The sequence below is a fragment of the Esox lucius genome, chromosome 15 (genome assembly GCF_011004845.1).
Source record: "Esox lucius isolate fEsoLuc1 chromosome 15, fEsoLuc1.pri, whole genome shotgun sequence".
In the NCBI taxonomy this organism is placed as follows: Eukaryota; Metazoa; Chordata; class Actinopteri; order Esociformes; family Esocidae; genus Esox; species Esox lucius.
The window spans coordinates 21,000,882-21,022,080 of record NC_047583.1 but is presented as its reverse complement, the minus strand read 5'-3'; the positions used below and the strand labels follow the sequence as shown (position 1 = coordinate 21,022,080).

General features: G+C 40.5%; 2 protein-coding genes across 2 annotated transcripts; both read left to right on the top strand.

Annotated features, from left to right (window-relative positions):
• The first annotated feature begins 1,030 nt into the window (after positions 1 to 1,030).
• Positions 1,031 to 14,992, top strand: hadhab (hydroxyacyl-CoA dehydrogenase trifunctional multienzyme complex subunit alpha b). The gene is made up of 20 exons (XM_010898623.3): positions 1,031 to 1,182; positions 2,025 to 2,066; positions 2,155 to 2,225; positions 2,338 to 2,471; positions 3,796 to 3,934; positions 4,061 to 4,180; positions 4,513 to 4,615; positions 4,781 to 4,903; positions 5,297 to 5,415; positions 5,588 to 5,644; positions 5,779 to 5,888; positions 8,545 to 8,679; positions 9,109 to 9,280; positions 9,701 to 9,787; positions 10,253 to 10,393; positions 10,595 to 10,663; positions 10,793 to 10,988; positions 11,207 to 11,321; positions 11,406 to 11,551; positions 14,298 to 14,992. The coding sequence occupies exons 1-20, from the start codon at positions 1,116 to 1,118 to the stop codon at positions 14,441 to 14,443; spliced, it is 2,292 nt and encodes a 763-aa protein (XP_010896925.2). The 5' UTR covers positions 1,031 to 1,115; the 3' UTR covers positions 14,444 to 14,992.
• Positions 14,993 to 15,170: 178 nt separating this feature from the next.
• Positions 15,171 to 21,077, top strand: kif3cb (kinesin family member 3Cb). The gene is made up of 8 exons (XM_010898624.4): positions 15,171 to 17,155; positions 17,287 to 17,388; positions 18,015 to 18,137; positions 18,339 to 18,457; positions 18,555 to 18,671; positions 19,231 to 19,342; positions 20,226 to 20,410; positions 20,661 to 21,077. The coding sequence occupies exons 1-8, from the start codon at positions 15,458 to 15,460 to the stop codon at positions 20,815 to 20,817; spliced, it is 2,613 nt and encodes an 870-aa protein (XP_010896926.3). The 5' UTR covers positions 15,171 to 15,457; the 3' UTR covers positions 20,818 to 21,077.
• The last annotated feature ends 122 nt before the right edge of the window (positions 21,078 to 21,199 follow it).

Below are 21,199 nucleotides of genomic sequence, written 5' to 3'. Positions count from 1 at the left end.
CGAGGTCCGGAGCTGAGTTTGAGGTGTCTAGATATACTGCCTTTTGCAAGCTGATTAAAAAAGCAATTACAAATGCTATAGCCTGACCGCTTCAGCTGCATATGTCATAACTAAAGCGTTAGTCAGAACTGTGCATAGGCTTTGTAAAGAACTTGACAATGCAACACTCAGAATTGTGGAAACAAATACTGTACTCACATAACAAACAAAGACCAGCTGTAAAGACTCCGATACTGTACAATGTTCCCTGTTCACTGGTTTTGCCTCTCCCCCACCACACAGAAACCCACTGACACATACATAAACACCTAATTCCATGAGCAGCAATGGGTATGACATTAAACCCTTTAAATGGATTTCAACTGTTTTACTTATCTGTGAATAGGATTGTATGTCTAAGCTTAAAGATCACACATAGTGTCCCATTGAAAATAAAGACAAAATTGAATAATTTGTAAAACTCTACAGGGCTTGTCCCCTGTCATCACATTTGTAAAGAGCCATATCAACATAGGTCCAGCACAGGCCTTATATTGGTTCCAGTGCATTCCCATCCAGTAAAGAGAAAGGGAAAATATTCAAACTCAAATTCAAAGAAACCATCTATAATCATTTGAAAATGTTTCCTGCATGTCCTGCTTCAAGTTCACTCACAGGGTTTCGATGGGAATAAGATCTGGGCTTTGACTCGACCATTTTATAACCTTCCATTTCTTTTTCATGAGCCATTCTATTGTAGCATTACTTCTGTGTTTTCGATTCTGTTGCAAGATCAACGTTTTCGGTTCAGCTTCAAATTTTGACAGATGTCTTAAGCACAAATAGGAGATATACATCTGCCTAAATGGGTTTGTAGGGTTTGTACTTACTTTTTCACATGACTTATCAGCTACCTCTACAGTGAATATACTTATGGAAGGTTTTATTTTCAAACTTTTCGTGTTTGGATACACACAAAAATATAACCTATTTGGAATATATAAAAGTATGTACTGTATTTTCACCTGCCTGTCTGGCAAAAGAGGGACCTCCCTAGACACCAATGCTCCTACATGAGTTCCGGTTGTGTGACTGTCTGCAGTCAGCGCTTGTTTCTGTGTACTTGACCTCCTAAAATGGCTAGTCTTCGAGCTCTGGGTGCACTCTCCCGAGTTACAGCAAGGAGATACAACGTCATGTCAGGTACAGTTGTGTGTCGAATTGTTGTCCAAGTCTGAGTTTTTAGAAGGTTCAGGCACATTTAGAAAAACCGGCACGTCTCTAATGACTGATACATGATAGCTAACTAGTTAGTGCTAGCTATGCTAGTGGTGCAGCAATGAATGGAGCTAACGTTCTAACGTTAGCCATAATTCATTCGCTAGCCAATACCAGCTAACGTTAAACGCTAACACTGGTTATATATTAGTTAGGAATGTAATATGTTAGCTTTGATAGTAACAGTATACACGTACGTGTATGTACACAGGATTTTATTTAACTACACATTTTTAATTCATTGTTAGACAAGCTATATTTCGTGTTGCAAACTTTCACCAAGTGAACGAATTACCTGCTAGGGGGACTTCACATACAGCGTAGTGCCAGTGGTTAACTTTAGCTTAGCTTGCTAGCTTAGTTGACTAGCTATGAACACAAAATTAAACTCCAAGTAGATATGTAGAAACATATTTGACATTACAGTACATCCGTAAATGCTTCCATTTGTCTTCAAACAATTATTTAACTAGTTCACATTGTAGAAATGTAGCTGGACAGAAAATCTAGGTGAGAGTTCACAGGCGTTCTGTTGTCGAGGTCAAAACCGTAGTGTAAGTAATCAGACCAGACATTTCCCTTCACATGACGTTTGTCATGTACACGTTTAGTTATGTTGCAGCTTCGAGGCCTAGAATAGATAAAGTGTAGTTCATCATACATAGTTAGTGTTTTCTGATTGTTTCACTTAATGTATAGTAGGTGCGTACTACCTTTACAGCAAATGTGATTTTCCTGACCTGCGCTTATTTTGTATTTTTATTTAGATATCTCATCTCGTACCTTTTCAGTTGCCCCTGTCGTTTCAGGTAAGATGAATGACAAAATTGTTGTTATTCAGAACTTTATTATAAAACACAATTTGTAAGTTGTGTGTGATGTATTCCCACTTCTCAGTCCGATCCTTTGTCAACTACGAAGTTAAGGAGGATGTTGCAGTTATTCGGATGAATGACCCAAATTCTAAAGTAAATATAAATATGAACTGATTGTATTTAGGAGAATTTTTTTACCGGATTACACTGCAAATTTAGCATGAGTATAAAAAGTTATGTATGTGTTGTCTTGATGTTTTTACAGGTCAACACACTGTCAGTCCAGATGCAAACGGAGATGACAGAAGTATTTAATGAGGTCTTGGCCAACAATGCAGTCCAAAGTGCTGTCCTCATCTCCTCCAAGCCTGGTTGCTTCATCGCAGGAGCTGACATTAAGTCTGTCTCACTAAATACACTTTTTACATTATATTATCAATAGATGAAAATGTTAGCTTTGGTTCCACCTGGGTTGTATGGTGTTTGTATTTTACATTCTAAGTAGAAGGCTGCCTACTTCTAATGTGCTGGGTGTTTCTATAGGTCTAGATATCTGAGCAGTTAACAATCTAGGCCTACAGGGTTGCGTTTTAGTCTAAAGTTAGGTTCTTCAGCACCATGTGCAATGTAAGTTTAAAGTGTTTAAATTAAAATGTTTACATTTGAGTCATTCAGCAAATGGGTATTTAAATGTGTCTGTGGATGACAGAGGGTCAGTGAAAGAAATTACAATATCTACAAGAAATGTTATACTGGGTTTTATAAAGTTAGGTCTGGACATTTTTGGAAACTGACACAATTTTGGCTCTGCACGCCACCACAAACAAAAATATTGTATGAAACATGTAGGAATTGCAACCATTTTTATTACAGATGATGTGGTGTGGTAGGTCTAATTTTTCCGGCCTAAGGATGGCCTGTTTCACTTGCATTGATCTGCATGTTGTGGGTTCACAGCAACCGCTTCTAGTTGCGAATGCCGCTCCTGAAATCAACTCCAGACCGCTTACCTGCTTAATTGATGAGGAAATAATGAAGGAATAGCCCACACCTGTCCATGAAACAGCTTTTGAGTCAATTGTCTGATTGCTTTTGGTCCCTTAAAAAAGAGGGGTCTACATAATAAAACCCTTCCTCCAATTTGGATGTGAATACCCTCAAATTAAACCTGAGAGACTGCACTTTAAGCCCATATTCATTATTTAACTTTAACTTGAATACATTTTGGTAAACAGACAAAATAATTGTCCAATTGTAGTTCAAGTTTTTGTAAAATCTTTTAGTCCACCTCTTTCTCATACCCCTCAAATGATAAACAATTGTTTCTTTTAATATGCAAATAACATTACTTATTAAATATAACTTTCCTTTCTTTGTACACCAGTGGCAGTCGGTGCCTTAATACTGATGGGCATGTGCTTCAGAGTGCCTCAAACTAATAATAATATCCTGTGGCAGTTGGACCCCAACCAAAACATACTTAGCCATGCTTATATTTAGAATTGCTGAGATTTACGTATAAAAATATGAATTAATACTTTTTAGGGTTCTTGAAATTAAAAAGGTTGAAAAATTCTGACTTAGTAGATACTCTGACAACTTAAAGTATTAAGTCTTGTTTTCTCTTGTGGGAGTCAAATATACTCTTGGATGCTTCTTCTTCAACTCTTGCACTGCAACTTAAGCCACATGTATTCAGATCCTGCCTCCATCTCTTTGGTAGCATGATCCAGGCCTGTAAGACTGCGGAGGAAGTGACCAAGCTTTCTCAGGAGGGGCAGAAGATGTTTGAGAGGATTGAGAATTCCCCCAAACCCATTGTTGCGGCCATCAATGGGTCCTGCTTAGGAGGAGGCTTGGAGGTGATTAGAATGAGATTGACTGCCATTACACTATAAACAATCAGGAAGACCAATTTAGGTTTGATCAGTAGTACAATTGCTCCCCATGAACTGATCTACCTTTAATTATATTTTGTTTATATTTAGTTTGCCATTGCCTGCCAGTATAGAGTTGCTACTAAGAGCAAGAAGACTGTGCTGGGAACACCTGAGGTGATGCTTGGCCTTCTCCCTGGGGCTGGTGGAACACAGAGACTTCCCAAGATGGTCAGTGTCTCACAAAATCATAGCCTTGAACTCTGTAAACCACAGCTGACCAACATAGAGAATAGTATTTCAGTGATATTAGGTTGTTGGGTCAGCCTAATGGTTAGAGCATCTTAAAAAAAAAAAAGAAATTAATTTACAATTTAAGACTTATTTGTAAGGCCACTTGTAGATCACCACTTACTTATTTGTAAGGCCACTTACTTAGATCACCTTTGCAGCAATGCTTGTGCCCATCAAAGCAGTGTTTCTCTTTATTTTTTATATTCTTTTCAAAAGGAAGGAAAACAATGTTGTCATAGTATTATAAATATACTGTTTGTATTCTTCAGGTAGGTATTCCTGGTGCCTTTGACATGATGCTGACAGGAAAAAACATCCGGGCAGACAAAGCCAAGAAAATGGGTCTGGTCCATCAGCTGGTAGACCCACTAGGTATTGTAATCCCTGTATTAATCAATATTAAAATCAATAAAAGTTATTTAAAAGAGCATACCAGTATTAAGTACATCTTTGCACAGATTACTGTATGTGAAAAGTGTTTACATGTCAGGTACTTGGACTGAAGGCCTCTATACTGTTGCCCCTTTGATATTCCAGGACCTGGATTGAAGAGTCCAGAGGAGCGGACGATTGAGTACCTGGAGGAGGTTGCCATTCAGTGTGCAAAAGATATTGTCAACAAGAAGATTGCTCTTACCAGGAAGAAAGGCTTGATGCAAAGTATGTGTTGGTGTAGATCAGGGGTTTGCAATCTTCCTGTCACTGGAAGAGACATTAGAGTAAATACTATCAACTGGTACAGAAGGTCCAGGTTGCTGCCTCCAGGGCTTGTCTACAGCTGCAGTGGCACACTGCTCTCTACCCACTGCCCTTGACAAAATACAGCACAAAAATAAACATCCACCCTGGATAAAACCAAGTACATAGGTACTTTATGTTGAAGGAATAATAAAATGTACTCTACATTAAACTAAGGCAGGTTTAAATGTAGGCATCTTATGTTTTATTCCTGCCCTTACCTTGTGTATTTTAACTGTTTTACTGTCCTGATTTCATGCATACAACCTACAGTCTGGATGCTTCTATTTCTGTTCTTGTCCTTTGTTTTTGCAGAGGCCCAAGACTACGTTTTGGGCATTGAGTTTGTGCGGCAACAGATCTACAAGACTGTCACAGGCAAAGTCATGAAGATGAGCAAGGGACTGTACCCTGCCCCCCTGAAAATCATTGAGGTAGGAGGACGTCTTATGTACATATTCGTTCAGCTTTACGAGTAATGATGAAGATGATTTTTAGTGAGAAGGATATGAAGTGGCTGCAGGTTTTGAAAGCAGATGTGCTGCTCCATGATTGAACTCTTGGCTTCGATTCTAACCACTTGCATCGTCTTAACATTGCTCTCAGACTGTGAAGGCTGGCTTGGAGCAGGGCCCAGATTCAGGCTATTTGGCGGAAGCACAGGTGAGGGAATATACTATACATTCATTATGAATATAATAATAAAATGTAATATGCTTCTCAGTAAGTTGAGTGGTTTGTATGGATTTTGGATTCCTCCATTTTGCTGCTTTACAATTCTGATTCTTATGTTACAGAACTTTGGCAAACTGGCAATGACCTCTGAATCGAATGCATTAATAGGCCTCTACCATGGCCAAGTGGCATGCAAGAAGAACCGCTTTGGAGTGCCTGAGAGACCTGTCAAGTATGTGATGACCTTTGACCCTAAACTGACGAATTGGCTAATGCCATGTTCATTCACTGAACAGATATTGTAATATGTTGTTTAAGAATGACATACTGTTTTACAGTAACATGTTAACTGGAGTACAACCCCGTTTCCCAAAAAGTTGGGACGCTGGGTTAAATGTAATGGAAAACAGAATGCAATGATGTGCAAATCTTTTAAACCCTATATTCAATAGAAAATGGTACAAAGACAACATATCAAATATTGAAAACCGAGAAATTTAATTGTTTTGTGAAAAATATATGCCCACTTTGAATTTGATGCCAGCAACATGTTTCAAAAAAGCTGAGACCGGGGCAACAAAAGACTGGAGAATTTGTGTAATGCTTAAAAAACATTAGTATGGAACATCTCACAACTAATTAGGTGAATTGGCAACAGGGCAGGAACACGATTGGGTATAAAAAGGGCATCCCAGAGAGGATGAGTCTTTCAGAAGTAAAGATGGGGAAGGGTTCGCCACTCTGAAAGACTGCATGGGCAAATAGTGCAACAATTTAAGAATATAATTTTTTTAAGAATATCAACGTAATATCATTAAAAGATTCTGAGAGTCTAGAGAGATCGCTGTACACAAGGGACAAGGCTGAAAACCAATATTGAATGGTCGTGATTTTCCGGCCCTCAGGCGGTATTGCATTCAAAACACACAATTTGGTAGTGGACATAACTGCTTGTGCTGAGGAACACTTGCGAAAACCGTTGTCTGTGAACACAATATGTCGCTGCATCCACAAATGCAAGTTAAAACTCTACTAGTTAAAACTAGAGGTCGACCGATAATGGATTTTTAAAGGCCAAAATAACTATTGTTTGTAGCTGGAAAAAGGTGGTAGCCAATGAATTGTCCGATACCACCCCGCACAGTGTCAGAAATGAATAATCATTGACTTTATTAGAAACAGGATAACTGGAACAGAACATCTAAGTCAAAGTAAATAAACATACATCTGGAACTGAACATCAGACTGATTCTAGTATGCAAAATAACTCCGGGTGGGAGCTATATTAGAGTTTGTTAGCCTTTTTTTACTGCCAATATGGCCTTTAAAATTCCAGAAATCTGGCCATATAGAACCGCTACCGGACATATGTTTTTGCACAATATTTGGATTACCAAATCAGGTTTACAATCTGAATAAGGGATTTTGAAGCCAATGTTAGAAACGTCTCAATAAATACCATGTCAATTATGTCCATAGGATGTCTTGGCCATGGGTGCAGAAGAGCATTTGACAGCTCTGTGTAAAGTTATAGGCGCAGATGATTTACTGAAAATCGTTTACTTCTAAATTTCAGTATGTTTAAACCTAGTTTAGAATTGTTTTGCAATGCACCATAATGTAGCCTAATTTTTCAACATTATTTAATAGATAAAAACCATTTCAGTCGCTTATTTGTCAGATCAGCTCTGAACACTGTTTCACCATTGGAGCCGAGTTCTGCCGATAGCAATAGTTTGTAAAACGTCCTATCGGCGCCGATTAATCAGCCAAAGGATTAGCCCTAGTAGTTAAATCTCTACCGTGCTAAGAAGAAACCATATATAAACAAGATCCAGAAACACAGCTGTCTTCTCTGGGCCCAAGCTCACTGAGGCAAAGTGGAAAACTGTTGTGTCGTCTGACATAAACATTTTAAAATATGTTTGGTAATCATGGATGCCGCATCCTCTGGGCTAAAGAGAAGAGGGACCATCAGGCTTGTAATCAGCGCACAGTTCAAAAGCCAGCATCCGTGATGGTATGGGAGTGCATTAGTGAACTTGGCATAGGTGACTTCTGTGAAGACACCATCAATGCTGAACAATATATACAGGTTTTGGAGCAACAAATGCTGCCATCCAGCCAATGTCTGTTTAATGGAAGGCATTGTTTATTTCAGCAAAATATTGCCAAAGCACATTCTGCACGTATTGCAGCAGCATGGCTCCATAGTAAAAGCATCCAGGTGCTAAACTTGCCTGCTGGCAGTCCAGACCTCCAGACCCAGTCTCCTTTTGAAAACCATTTGGCGCATTATGAAACGAAAAATACGACAAGGGAGACCCTGAACTGTTGAGCAGCTGCAATCCTATATCAAGCAAGAATGAGAATACATTTCATTTTCAAAACAATGGCAATTGTTCTCCTCAATTCCCAAACACTTACAGAGTGTTGTTAAAAGAGGTGATGCAACACATTGGTGAACAGGCCTCTATCCAACTTTTTTGAAACATGCATCAAATTCAAAATGGGCATGTATTTCTGCTGGACAGCGTAAGCGGAGCCGGCCTAGAAGTATGTCTCTTACTGAGTCTGTCCGTCCCTGAGTGACTGACTACCCCTTGTTAAATAGCGTAGTGGTTAGAGATGCGGGCACCGGAACAACAGGTTGCCTGGTTTCTTGTTTCAAAAGCAATAGAATTTCAAATTTTCAACATTTGATATGTTGTATTTGTACTATTTTCATTTAAATACAGAGAGAAATTATTTGGACATGATTGCATTTTGATTTTATGTAGCGTCTCAGCTATTTTGGAAATGGGGTTGTTGTACCAATCATTTGAATCCTTGATGGATAAGCCCATTCTGATGTTTAACAACACACTTCTTTCTCACTGACTAACCAGGAACCTAGCCATCTTGGGAGCAGGTCTGATGGGTGCTGGGATTGCTCAGGTGACAGTGGACAAAGGCATTAACACCATATTGAAGGACACCATGGTGGATGGGCTGAGCAGGGGACAGCAGCAGGTCTACAAAGGGTGGGTTAACCACAGGGCAGTAGGTCTATAAAATGTGTGTTAACCACAAGGCAGCAGGTCCATACTGGGTGGTTTAACCACAGGGCAGCAGGTCCATACTGGGTGGTTTAACCACAGGGTAGTAGGACGTTTCCTACATGCTGTCCATTCTACATCTTGTGAACAATGTCCCAGCTGTCTGGCATATTGGCTCAATGTGCAGACTGGTTTCACGCCTTGGAAACATGTTCTTGGAGATTCTTCATTGGACATTTTTGTCTAGGACTAGGTTTGTTTTTGTCTGTGTAGCTATAAGCAAATTGTATCATAGCTACCATTGTTCTGTGAAGTAACTAAATAAATGTTGTTGACCCAGCCCCAATATAGCTTGCACATACAATATTTGGTTCTGGGTACTTTATTGAATCCATCCTAATTTTTCCCCACCAGCTTTAATGATAAAACAAAAAAAAAGACCATTACATCATTTGAGAGGGACTCCATACTGTCCAGTCTGACAGGCCAGTTGGACTACAAAGGCTTTGAGAAGGTTGACATGGTCATAGAAGCTGTGTTTGAAGACCTCAACATCAAACACAAAGTCATTAAGGAGGTGGAAGCTGTAAGTACTACAGATTAAGATTCTTGTTGTGTTCAATATGGCATTTTGCCTTGGAGCAAGGCCCTTACCCCAACTGCCCATCTAAATCTCTGGATAATAACACCTCAATGACTCCAATTTAAGCATTTGCCATTTGCCCTGAAGTCATTTTGCAGTGACCCTTATCCCAAACAACTTTCTTTAGTAAATGCATTTTTGTAGTTTTTGTTGACCTGGCGCCTGGCAGGAATTTAACCCACAACCCTGGTGTTCAAAGTGCTATGCTCTACATCCTGAGCTACATGTGACCATATTATTACCACTACTAATTAATTCATATAAAATTTAATGAAATTATTGATCACTAATAAATGAAAACACATGTGAAATTGGAAATTAGGGAAGAGGACTGTTTGAAATGTATGTTTTGCTTGTTTGCAGGTGATTTCCCCTCACTGTATCTTCGCTACCAACACATCTGCCCTCCCCATTAAAGACATTGCCGCTGCTAGCAAGAGACCAGAGAAGGTATGTCATTCCTCATTTAAAAAAGAATGCTGTCCCTTCTTGGTCCTTCAATCCAGATTCAAACCATTGTTAGACTTTTTTATGTCCTAAATGACCTCTGACACCAAATGTTTTGACTGGTTGGGGTTGGTAATGTGACAAAAGTGTATAAAGTAGGCAAGCACTGGAGCTATTGCTTCACCTGAGTGGCTCATAGGCGTGGGAACTGGCCTATTTCTGTAGCGTGAAGCAGGTTGATGTACAAATACACCCCCTAGACAGTATTCTAGTCAGGAAGCTACTCTGTCACAGGGTTTAACCTTGAATACATCTCCTTAAAAAGCCACCTAACAGATTTCAGGTCCTATTTTGTTGTTGGTACCCTCCAATCTCTGGGCATACCCTCTAATCACAAGGCCACCGAGTCAATTCTGTTAGAATGGATACATGTCCGCTGAGTTTACAGTACTGTATGTTCTATTGAAGGTGATCGGGATGCACTACTTCTCTCCAGTGGACAAGATGCAGCTGTTGGAGATCATCACCACAGACAAGACCTCCAAGGACACCACGGCCTCCGCTGTAGCCGTCGGCCTGAAGCAGGGCAAAGTCATCATCGTTGTCGGAGTGAGTCAACCTCTTTGCTTAGTGCTCACTTCCTGCCCCCCCTGCACCCTGGTCACAACCCTGGCGTGGCGAGCTCCTTGCTCTTCCGACTGAGCTACACATGACCGTTCCTAAGCATGTTGACAACCATCATGATAATGCCGGTAAATAAAAAGACGTAGTGCTTTTTAATGGCCTGTAATTAATATTCTCTATTTGTAGGATGGGCCCGGGTTCTATACCACCAGGTGTTTGGCTCCCATGTTGGCAGAGGCTGTGAGAGTATTACAGGTCAGTACAGATGCTCGCACCCCTGCAATATCTGCCACGTTGTCTAGGATGCTGTATTGACTTTGGGTCATGTGGGTTTTTCATGCCACCAATAAACCTGTATGTCATCTGTGCTGTGTGTAACCTCAGGAGGGCGTTGACCCAAAGAAACTGGATGCCCTGACCACAGGCTTTGGGTTCCCGGTGGGCGCTGCCACGCTGGCTGACGAAGTGGGAATTGATGTTGCCGCCCATGTGGCAGAGGACCTGGGCAAGGCGTTCGGATCGAGGTTTGGAGGCGGAAACGTTGAGGTTCTGAAGACCATGGTGGAGAAAGGATTCAAAGGTAAATGTTCAGCTTTGATGTAGCAGCCCTGCCGCCCTTCATTCTGTCACCTTGAAAGCGTCCTCAAAACGCAAGGCACAGCGAAGGGACTTTGGGTCTTGTCCTTCACTGATCTGAGGAGGACACACGAGAGGAGGACCTGAGGAATAATTACAAAAATAAAGGATTGGAAATGCATGGTAATCCTCGCTTTACTGTATTTACCTTTTCATTGACAGGCCGTAAATCAGGGAAGGGCTGCTACGTATATACACCAGGACTCAAAAGCAAAGATGTCAACCCTGATCTTGAAGACCTTCTGGAGAAATACAAATTGGCAGCTAACCCTTCAGTGTAAGTAACACAACGACTGCATACCTGTTCACTGTTCGATGTCTTGGTGTCCCACGAACCCCAATTTCCATTTTGTTTGTCCAGATCTTCTGACTCTGATGTGCAGTTCCGTCTGGTCTCCCGGTTCGTCAATGAGGCGGTGATGTGCCTGCAGGAGGGGATTTTGAATGGCCCTGTGGAGGGAGACATAGGAGCTGTGTTCGGACTAGGATTCCCTCCCTGCCTTGGAGGTGGGTGTTCTCTCCGTGCCGGGGCTATTTAGACATGAGACAGGAATGAAAATCAGCCGTGGAACTGGACTCAGGTTCTGGGTTTGATTCCTACTGCTTTGTGTTTTGGTCGGTTTCATTTGGGTCTGTTTTGTTCTGTGTGCAATTCTTTAGTTTCTGAACCCATTGGGTATAGAACTCATGACCTACTATAAACTGCTGTACAGTTTTTGTTTTTAAATGTCCCGAAACAATACTGATTGGAGATTACATGCATCTGGATGCTACATTTTGCTTGGTCATCATAAACCGCTTTGATTAAACCAATAAATGAATTGGACCTCTGTAGCTGACAGATGCAACTCGTGTAGATTCTCAATTTCCGCTCCCAAAGGATATAACTTATCAGTCGGGAGAATGGAAAACCCTAAGCCAAAGGAATGTAAAATGCTTATTACAAGAACATGGAATTCATAGACCTATTGTTCCAACATTTCTTCTTGGATGACTGTTTGCCATTTTATTACATTTAGATTAATATGATAAACTATATGAGTGCTTCCCAACTCCAGTCCTTGAGTACTCCCAACAGTACACACATTTCTTTGTAGCTCCAGACAAGCATAACATTTTAGAGTGCAAGGATATTTCCCTTTGGTCTTGGTAATGAATGGTACTGTGACATTTTAAAGACAAATTGTGAAATGAGAGTAATAGATGGCCAATAAAGGACTGCTGAGTGCACATCCCCAATACATTTTCCTACCTACTGGCCCCTGAACAACATCTTTAAACCAACAAATTATAGGTGGGTTGCACTGCTTGTCTCTACAGTTTGTGCTGTCTGGGTGTAGGGGGTTGGGCAGAGCAGAAGACCGTTTACATTGTACAGCAAACACTGTATGGACAATGCATTTGTATTATAATACAGTTGTGCTCAAAAGTTTCCATACCCTTGGGGAATTGGTAATATATGTACCATTTGTAAAGTAAACATGAGTGAGCCGGCAAAACACGTCTTTTATTTCTTATTGGATTCAAATTGAACTGTAAGTCATAATAGAATGGCACAATCATAAAACAAAACATAAAGAAAACAAATTAACTGACCCCTGTTCAAAAGTCTGCACACCCTTAGTTCTTAATAATGTGTATTGCCCCCTTTAGCATCAGTGACAGTGTACAGTCTTTTGTTATAGTTGTCTATGAGGCCCCAAATTATTGCAGGTGGTATAGCTGCCCATTTGTCTTGGCAAACTGCCTCCAGGTCATGCATAGTCTTTGGTTGTCTTGCATGAACGGCACGTTTGAGATCACCCCAGAGTGGCTCAATGATATTAAGGTCAGGAGACTGTGATGGCCACTCCAGAACCTTTACCTTTTTTTGCTGTAATCACTGGGTCAACTTGGCCTTGTGCTTAGGGTCATTGTTGTTTTGGAAAATCCAAGAGCGTCCCATGCGCAGCTTTCATGCAGAAGAATGCAAATTGTCTGCCAGTATTTTCTGATGACATGCTACATTCATCTTGCCATCAATTTTTCCCCGGGCCTTTAGAGCTCACACAACCCTAATGCATCAGTGAGCCACCACCATGCTTCACAGTGGGGATGGTATTCTGTTCACTTCAGGCCTTGTTGACCCCTCTCCAAACAATGCGCTTATGGTTGTGACAAAGCTCCATTTTGATCTTGTCACTCCAAGTTACAGTGTGCCAGAAGGTGTGTCAAGGTGTTGTCGGGCATATTGTAACCAGGCTTTTTTGCGGCATTGGCACAGTAAAGGCTTCTTTCGGGCAATTCGACCATGCAGCAAATTTTTGTTCAGGTATCATCGTATTGTGCTCATTGTAACAACCACACCGTCTTTTTCCAGAGCATTTGTATTTCTCCTGAGGTTACCTTTGGGTTTTTCTTCATATCCTGAACAATTCATCTGTCAGTTTGGGCTGAAATCTTTCTTGGTCTACCTGACCTTGGCTTGGTATCAAGAGATCCCCAAATGTTCCACTTAATAAGTGATTGAACAGTACTGACTGACATTTGCAAGGCTTTGGATATTATTTCATGTCCTTTTTCATCTTTATAAAGTTCAATTACGTAGGTCTTTTGACAGTTCTTTTCTGCTCCCCATGGCTCAGAATCTAGCCTGCTCACTGCATCCACATGAGCGCTAACAAACTCACTGACTATTTATACACAGACACTAATTGCAATTTAAAAAGCCACAGGTGTGGGAAATACACATTTCATTGCCATTTTCACCTGTGTGTGTCACCTTGTGTCTCTGTAATAAGGCCAAACATACAAGGGTATGTAAACTTTTGTCAGGGCCATTTGGTTGATTTCTGTTATCATTATGATTTAAAAATGTGCCAAACAACTGTGATAATAAATGGCTTCATATGATCACTATCCTTAAATATTTTTTTTTTTGCATGATCAGTCAGAATTTCAAAATCAGTGCCAAGATTTCCCAATTTTTGCAATGGGTATGTTAATGTATGAGCACAACTGTAAATGTTACTAAGATATATTTTTTTTAGTGCATATTGATGGTGCAACGAGAGATCAATAGGGGATATTCTGGTGGCCACCAAGCATTTTGTAGAACAATCTTTTTTTACCTGTTTAATCAATTCATCCATTGTCAGTATTGAAGACTGTTCTGTTGACAAAAGCCTAATATAAAATGGAAAAGCCATTTGTTTTGAAAGATTGAAAACTACAAATGTTGTTTTAACCTTTCGTTAAATCCCACTCTGCTCAGGTCCTTTCCGGTTTGTGGATACCTTTGGTGCTGACAAACTAGTGGAAAAGATGAGGAGGTTTGAACACGTTTATGGCAACCAATTCACCCCCTGTCAGCTTCTTTTGGACCACGCCAAGGACAGCAACAAGAGGTTCCACAAGTGACTTTTCCCCAACACCATGTGCTGCTAGCACTTAACAGCAGATTGCCAATAGAATGTGCATATGCCTTATATATTTTTCTGTGAAATAAGCACCGAGCTTAAAGTTTGGGTTGCGTCAGAGAAATCATGAGAAGGGGGGCCTGTCACAAATTAAAGAACGAAATACAGAGATTTCAGAATTAATGACTAACAGAATCTTTTTTTTTTGGTTTGGTTGGTTTGTGTGTTTTTGTATACATATTTTCACTGTTCCCTTTTTGGCCATATTCTGTGTCCATCTGAAGTGTCCATCTGAGGCAGGTGCTAGACCTAATAGGTAATCCAAGTCTTCTCAGAATGTAAATGAAATCCATGCCAACACCAAATGGCACCCTGTTCTGTACACTGCAAATTAGGGAATAGGGTGCCATTTTAGCCTTTATAAGTGACTGATCTTTGTTCATGTTTTATTGAATGTCTACTAATTTGGTAAATGAGCATGTTTTCTTTTTACATAGTTCGGGCGTTGATGTATAAAGAGCTAGTAAATTAATAAACGATGATGTTGAAATAAAATGATTATTATTTTTGTACATTAAATCAAATCATAATGTGCTAATTGGTTAATGCTTGTATTAGGCCTATTTTGTCGCTAATAATTGGGCAACACAGTTACAAGATATAGCTTTTATCCAATTCGTTGTGGTGGTCACATGTCTTGTTCCTATTGTCTGCAGCGGTGGAAAGGGTGTGTACCGGGGACGCTGGGGTGGCTGACGGCGGTATTTTTTTTAGTGGTGGCGCAGCATCCTTTGTACCGTGTCGCCTAGTGCTGAGGGGTGGATCAGTTCTCGTCAGAATCAAGGATGATGTTAACCAGATTCGAAAGAAGGACGTGGGCCATGTGATTAGTTATGTGGGAGTACAGAACGTTATCGTTTAGTGCGAATGACAGGGTTTTGCCTACCTGGATAGCGCTCAGCGGAGGATGCTGCTAGAAAGACCCCGAAGATGAGTCATGTTGGTGCGTGATTAGATGCCTACGGTGGATTTTAATTGTACTGTGAAGAGAACTCTTTTAATCGTTACGGTGCGAGAAGGAATAAATATGTCGAGACAAAAACAGAGTGAGACAGTGAAGGTGGTGGTGCGATGCCGCCCATTCATGAGAGAGGAGACGAACAACGATAACATACTGGAGGTTAATACAAAACTGGGGCAGATCACACTAAGGAATCCGAGGGCGTCACCTGAAGAACTCATGAAATCGTTCACCTTTGATGCTGTCTATGACTCTGAGTCGAAACAGGGAGATATATATGATGATACAGTCAGACCCCTTGTAGACTCAGTGTTACAAGGATTTAACGGAACAATATTTGCTTATGGACAGACTGGAACAGGTAAAACATACACTATGTTAGGTATGCCTACAGACAATGAGAGAGGGATCATCCCAAATTCGTTTAACCACATTTTTACTCAGATCTCCAGGTCTCAGAACCAGCAATATTTGGTGAGGGCATCCTATCTAGAGATTTATCGGGAGGAGATTCGGGACCTGTTATGTAAAGACAACAACAAGAAACTAGACCTCAAAGAAAACCCAGATTCAGGGGTCTATGTCAAAGATCTTTCCTCAGTTGTGACTAAGAATGTCATGGAGATTGAACATGTCATGATGATAGGAGACCAGTCCAGGTCTGTGGGGTTCACTAATATGAACGAACGCAGCTCGCGGTCCCATGCTATCTTCATGATCACGGTGGAGTGCAGTGAGAAAGGTGCAGATGGAGAGGACCACATACGGGTTGGGAAGCTGAACATGGTTGACCTGGCTGGCAGTGAACGTCAGAGCAAGACCGGTGCCAAAGGGGAGCGCCTGAAGGAGGCCACCAAAATCAACCTGTCCCTTTCTGCACTGGGTAATGTCATATCTGCTTTAGTGGATGGGAAGAGCACACACATACCTTACAGGGACTCTAAACTCACCCGTCTTCTCCAGGATTCGCTGGGGGGCAACGCAAAGACGGTCATGATAGCGACTCTGGGACCGTCGTCTAAGCACTATGAAGAGTCCCTGACAACACTGAGGTACGCAAACAGGGCCAAAAACATAAAGAACAAACCCAAGATCAACGAAGATCCGAAGGATGCTCTGCTGAGAGAGTTTCAGGAGGAGATCGCCCGCCTGAAAGCCCAGCTTGAAGAGCGAGGGATGATGGCGAAGGAGAGGAGGAGAAGGAGGAATAGCAGGAGACTGACTAAAAGTATGATTGTAGAGGATGTTGCCCACCGAGAAAGGGATGCAGAACTGTGGAAGGCTCTGGAAGCCGAATGGAAGCGGAATGCGGAATACTATATGAAGGAAGATGAGGAAAACAAAATGAAAGAGGAGGAGATAAGTGTAGGGATATCAAGCACACTCAACTCCATAGGTGACTCTGTGGACGGCAGTCCCAAAAAAGCTGTTACCTCCAGAATACCCATACATAGATTCAGCTCTGTGGGGGAAAGTCCTAAAAAGTCTGTTTCCGGCAACATAGCAATACATAGATTTAGTTCTGTGGAGGACAGCCCGAAAAAATCTGTTCCCACCAGTGCCCATAGCAGCCCAGGGGCCAGAGAGAAGTGGAAGGCATTTGGGGAGAAGGAACAGATGGAAAAGGAAAGGATGATGGAAGACATGCAGAAGGAACAGGAAGCTATGGAAAAGATTATTGAGAAGTATAAGGTGACAAATATCTAATTTACCCTTGTATATGAGACAGTTATTCAATTTTTTTATTGCATTTAATACGAGCAACAAATCATCTGCCTTTCCAATAATCAATAATACATATGGTCATTTCTGTCCCTTAACAGGCAATGGAGAGCAAAATATTGGCTGGGGGAAAGAACATTATTGACCACACCAACGAGCAACAGAAGATGCTGGAATTAAAAAGGCAGGAGATTGCAGAGCAGGTAAGAAGTAATCTAAAAAAAACAATAGGCTTTGTTCATTTTATAGATGGATTCATTAAGAAGGCACACCATTCTAGGCTATCCCTGTAGTATGCGGGAAGAGATATTCTTAATTTCAAAGGTGGATTTTCATAGTATATCTATTATATAGTTAGAATAATATGAATGCTTTAAGCCTAAAAAAATAGCATGTTAGTGTCCAGCAAATAACGTGTGTCAATGGGTTTACCTACATTCTGAAGCTTTGTTTTACATGTGATATTCATTGATATGGTAAACAATGGACCTCAGGTCACTGAAGACACAAAAAATTGGTACCTTCTGCACTGGTCAAACCTCAAATGGTTTGAACGTTGTTAAGGAGCGCAGTTACATGTGTTTGCTATCAGAGGGCCTTTGGTTCGAGCCCTGTGTGAGACAGGACTGTCAGTGGAGCAAGCTGAACTGTTAGCCGTGGCATGTTGACATGTTTTGTTTCCACACAGCCACATACTGTTTCTTAGACATTGGTTAACACCATGAATGGTGGCTATGCTTCTGACATCTCTAAATGTTGATTGTTTGTGTGTAGACTAGGCCCAGCTGTATCATCTATGCATAAATTAACCATTTGTATTTGTATTCAGATAAGACGTGAGAGAGAGATACAACAACAGGTGATGGCTCAGGATGAGGAGACAGGAGAGCTGAGAGAGACCTTCTCCTCCCTGCAGCAGGAGGTGGATCTCAAGACCAAGAAGCTCAAAAGGGTAAAATGGACGACCAACCATTGTCTCTATATTTCTAAAGTCAATTCAGGATCATTATGACAACATCTTCTGTAATTAAAACTTATTTGAGACAGTGTTTTGATATAAAATGTTTTCTCTCATTTCTGGATGTTTTGATAAGGAAATGAATATAATGGAGTTAATGTGTTCTACTTCTGTGTTTGTTACTCGTTGCTCCAGTTGTATGCCAAGCTGCAGTTAGTGAAGGCTGAGATTGGGGATGTCATTGATGAGCATGTAGTAACCAGGCAGGAGCTTGAGCAGACACAGAATGAACTCACTAGAGAACTCAAGTTCAAGTGAGTATTACTAATGTATACGCTCAAATCCTAGCATGTACAAACACACACACACACACACACTTTTTCCACAATATTTATCACATTTTACCTGCAGGTATCTCTTAATTGAGAATTTCATCCCTCCTGAAGAAAAGAACAAGATTATGAACCGGCTTCATTTTGACAGTGAGGAAGACCAGTGGAGGTTTATGCCATTTGGGACTTCAGAAGGGTAAGTCAGTTCACATATGTAATATATGACAAGATTACAAGAAGAAGCCATGTTATTACGACACTGTATGTACGAACAATTATAAACACACCCATATTTACCATGTTCTTGAAGGTATACTGTGTATATCTCTGTTAAGCTTATCAGTGGGTAACTGTAACATTGGGAGGGGTGGTTAGGTGTGAAACCATGACCGTTTTTTTATATTCAAATTTGGTATATGTTCAACAAGGGACGTGTTTATTAATCTGAAAAAAAGTAGAGAACCACTCACATAGGACTGATACAAGCATTTTGGTTACAGGATCTTTGAATATGCAGGTTTCCTGTTTATAGATCTGAAAGTGGGATTTAGTTTACCATGTTTTACTCCCTCCCCATTTAAGACAGAATAGTTTTTTACATAACATTTTTGGTAGTCTATAATTGTCAAGCAGCATAATACTCTAAATATAACTCTAATTACAATTGTTAACTGGTGTAAAATTAATGTTTCACAAGGCAGTTGTTTCCAAAATATAGCTTCCAAACGGGTCTTTGCTCCTGTGTCTTATTACAGGAAGTCAGCTCATCAGTTGAAACGAAGGCCCACATCTGTGGTGGGATACAAGAGACCTATCAGCCAGTACGCACAGATGGCAGCCACAACAGGAGCCCCATGTAGATATCGGGTAGGTTGATGCCAGATTTTTGAAATAGGGCACATGAGACTGAAATGAAGTCTAGTGCAGGTGGATTGAAAATGGAACCCTGTTTGAAGCCTTAAATAAAGCCATGCAGACTTGGGTACAGTTCAGACTTCATCCTCCAGAGGGGGCAGAACAAACACTACATGAAATAATATGGCTAACCATCAATGTAGTCATAAAGGCTAAACCTATGTTGGACATTTTTTTCATAAGAAAGATAGAATGTTCATTAATGACATTGTATATAGGATGGTTAAAATTATGTCACTCATATGGAAATACCAACTAACTGCAACTAATTGATCCACACCATCTTTAAGGAGCCAGTGACGAAAAGAAAAAGGAATTTAAACAAATTGAAGGTGTTGGAGCACCTGACATGGAGTTGTGCCAACAAGGCAAGGACTTCATTGCAAACTGGACATTTCAATTATAATAAATGGATAATGCATTTAATTAAATAAATGGAATATTCTCTATGAAACATATTCTCAATATAGGGGGATATCATTCTGGACTGTACAGACTGTATTGTGAGGAAACATCATTGGATCATATCTTCGAGTACTGTTCACAGGTGTTTATTATCTGGAGTCAGGTCCAGGAATGGCTGTTGTATAATGTTAGAGTTGGAAGACCAGCGGGACCATACCTAGTGTTTGAGTTGAGATAATTTTGGTCACCTTCAGACACTGAATGTCCTCTGCATCTATTACACGTGTTAGATGGAAAATACGAAATCAGTTGTTATTGCCAGTTAATGCTTAAAGTAATCCACTCTGTTCATAATTAAGGGCCATTGACCTTAATTGAAGAATATTTCCACTGTTCAATATCCTATATCTCTAATTCCTTATTCATGTAGGCTGAGAATGTAATGCTCCTGGAGCTAGATATGAGCCCACCCACCATGTACACCCTAAACCTTAATGGAGCACACCTGGAACAGGCCTTTGGAGGTCCTGGTAGCCCAAGGAGAGACCTGCTAATCAACGTCCCCTTCAGGGACAGAACCACTGCATCAGGAAGGGTCCGGAAGTCACGATCCTGGTGAGTTACAGTCCTGGTGAGATAGTACATAATTATTCCTACCTACTTTACTATAAATCACCATAAATTTGAAATATAAATGCCCAAATTGAATTTATGTTTTCACAAAATAGAACAGATGTTCAACTATTATTGCTTTTACAGCAGATTTAGCTAATTTTTTGTTTCAGATAAACAACTGATATGAAAGGAGGATACTTAAGTTGCCAGCCCTACAGCATGTACAGTAAGCCATCTTCTTATTTCCCAGGTACCAGGCACCACGCTCATCCTCTTCATGTGTTTCATCATCTTCATCTTCCAGTTCCATAACCCAAGGTCCCCAGACCCAGTGTTCCCCTAACACCCAGAGACCCTCATCTGCCAACTACACTCCACTGGAAGGTGCCATTCCAGGGAGCCCCTGATTCTAGATTCTATAACATTCCAGTGTATATCATATATGCCTTGCTGTCTTACATTATGCAAACAACAGTTTCATAGTATATTATTTCACCACACTCAATATGTCTGTAACTGAAAGATTCACATACGCCTTTGTGGAAAGGATTGCAAAGCTGAGATCTTAATTTAATTTTTCGCTATCATTATTGCTTATGCTGATAGTGACTAAAGTTAATGTTTAGCTTTTGATGTACTGAAACATCAAAATAAATGGTATGAACTGTTACATAACTTGTATGAGCATCATTGTTGTGGGGGGAAGAGAATATGTATAATTTATGTAATTTAAAGAGGATTTGTAGGATTTACTTGAACATTTTCTATTATAAGCTTAGCACTTTTTTT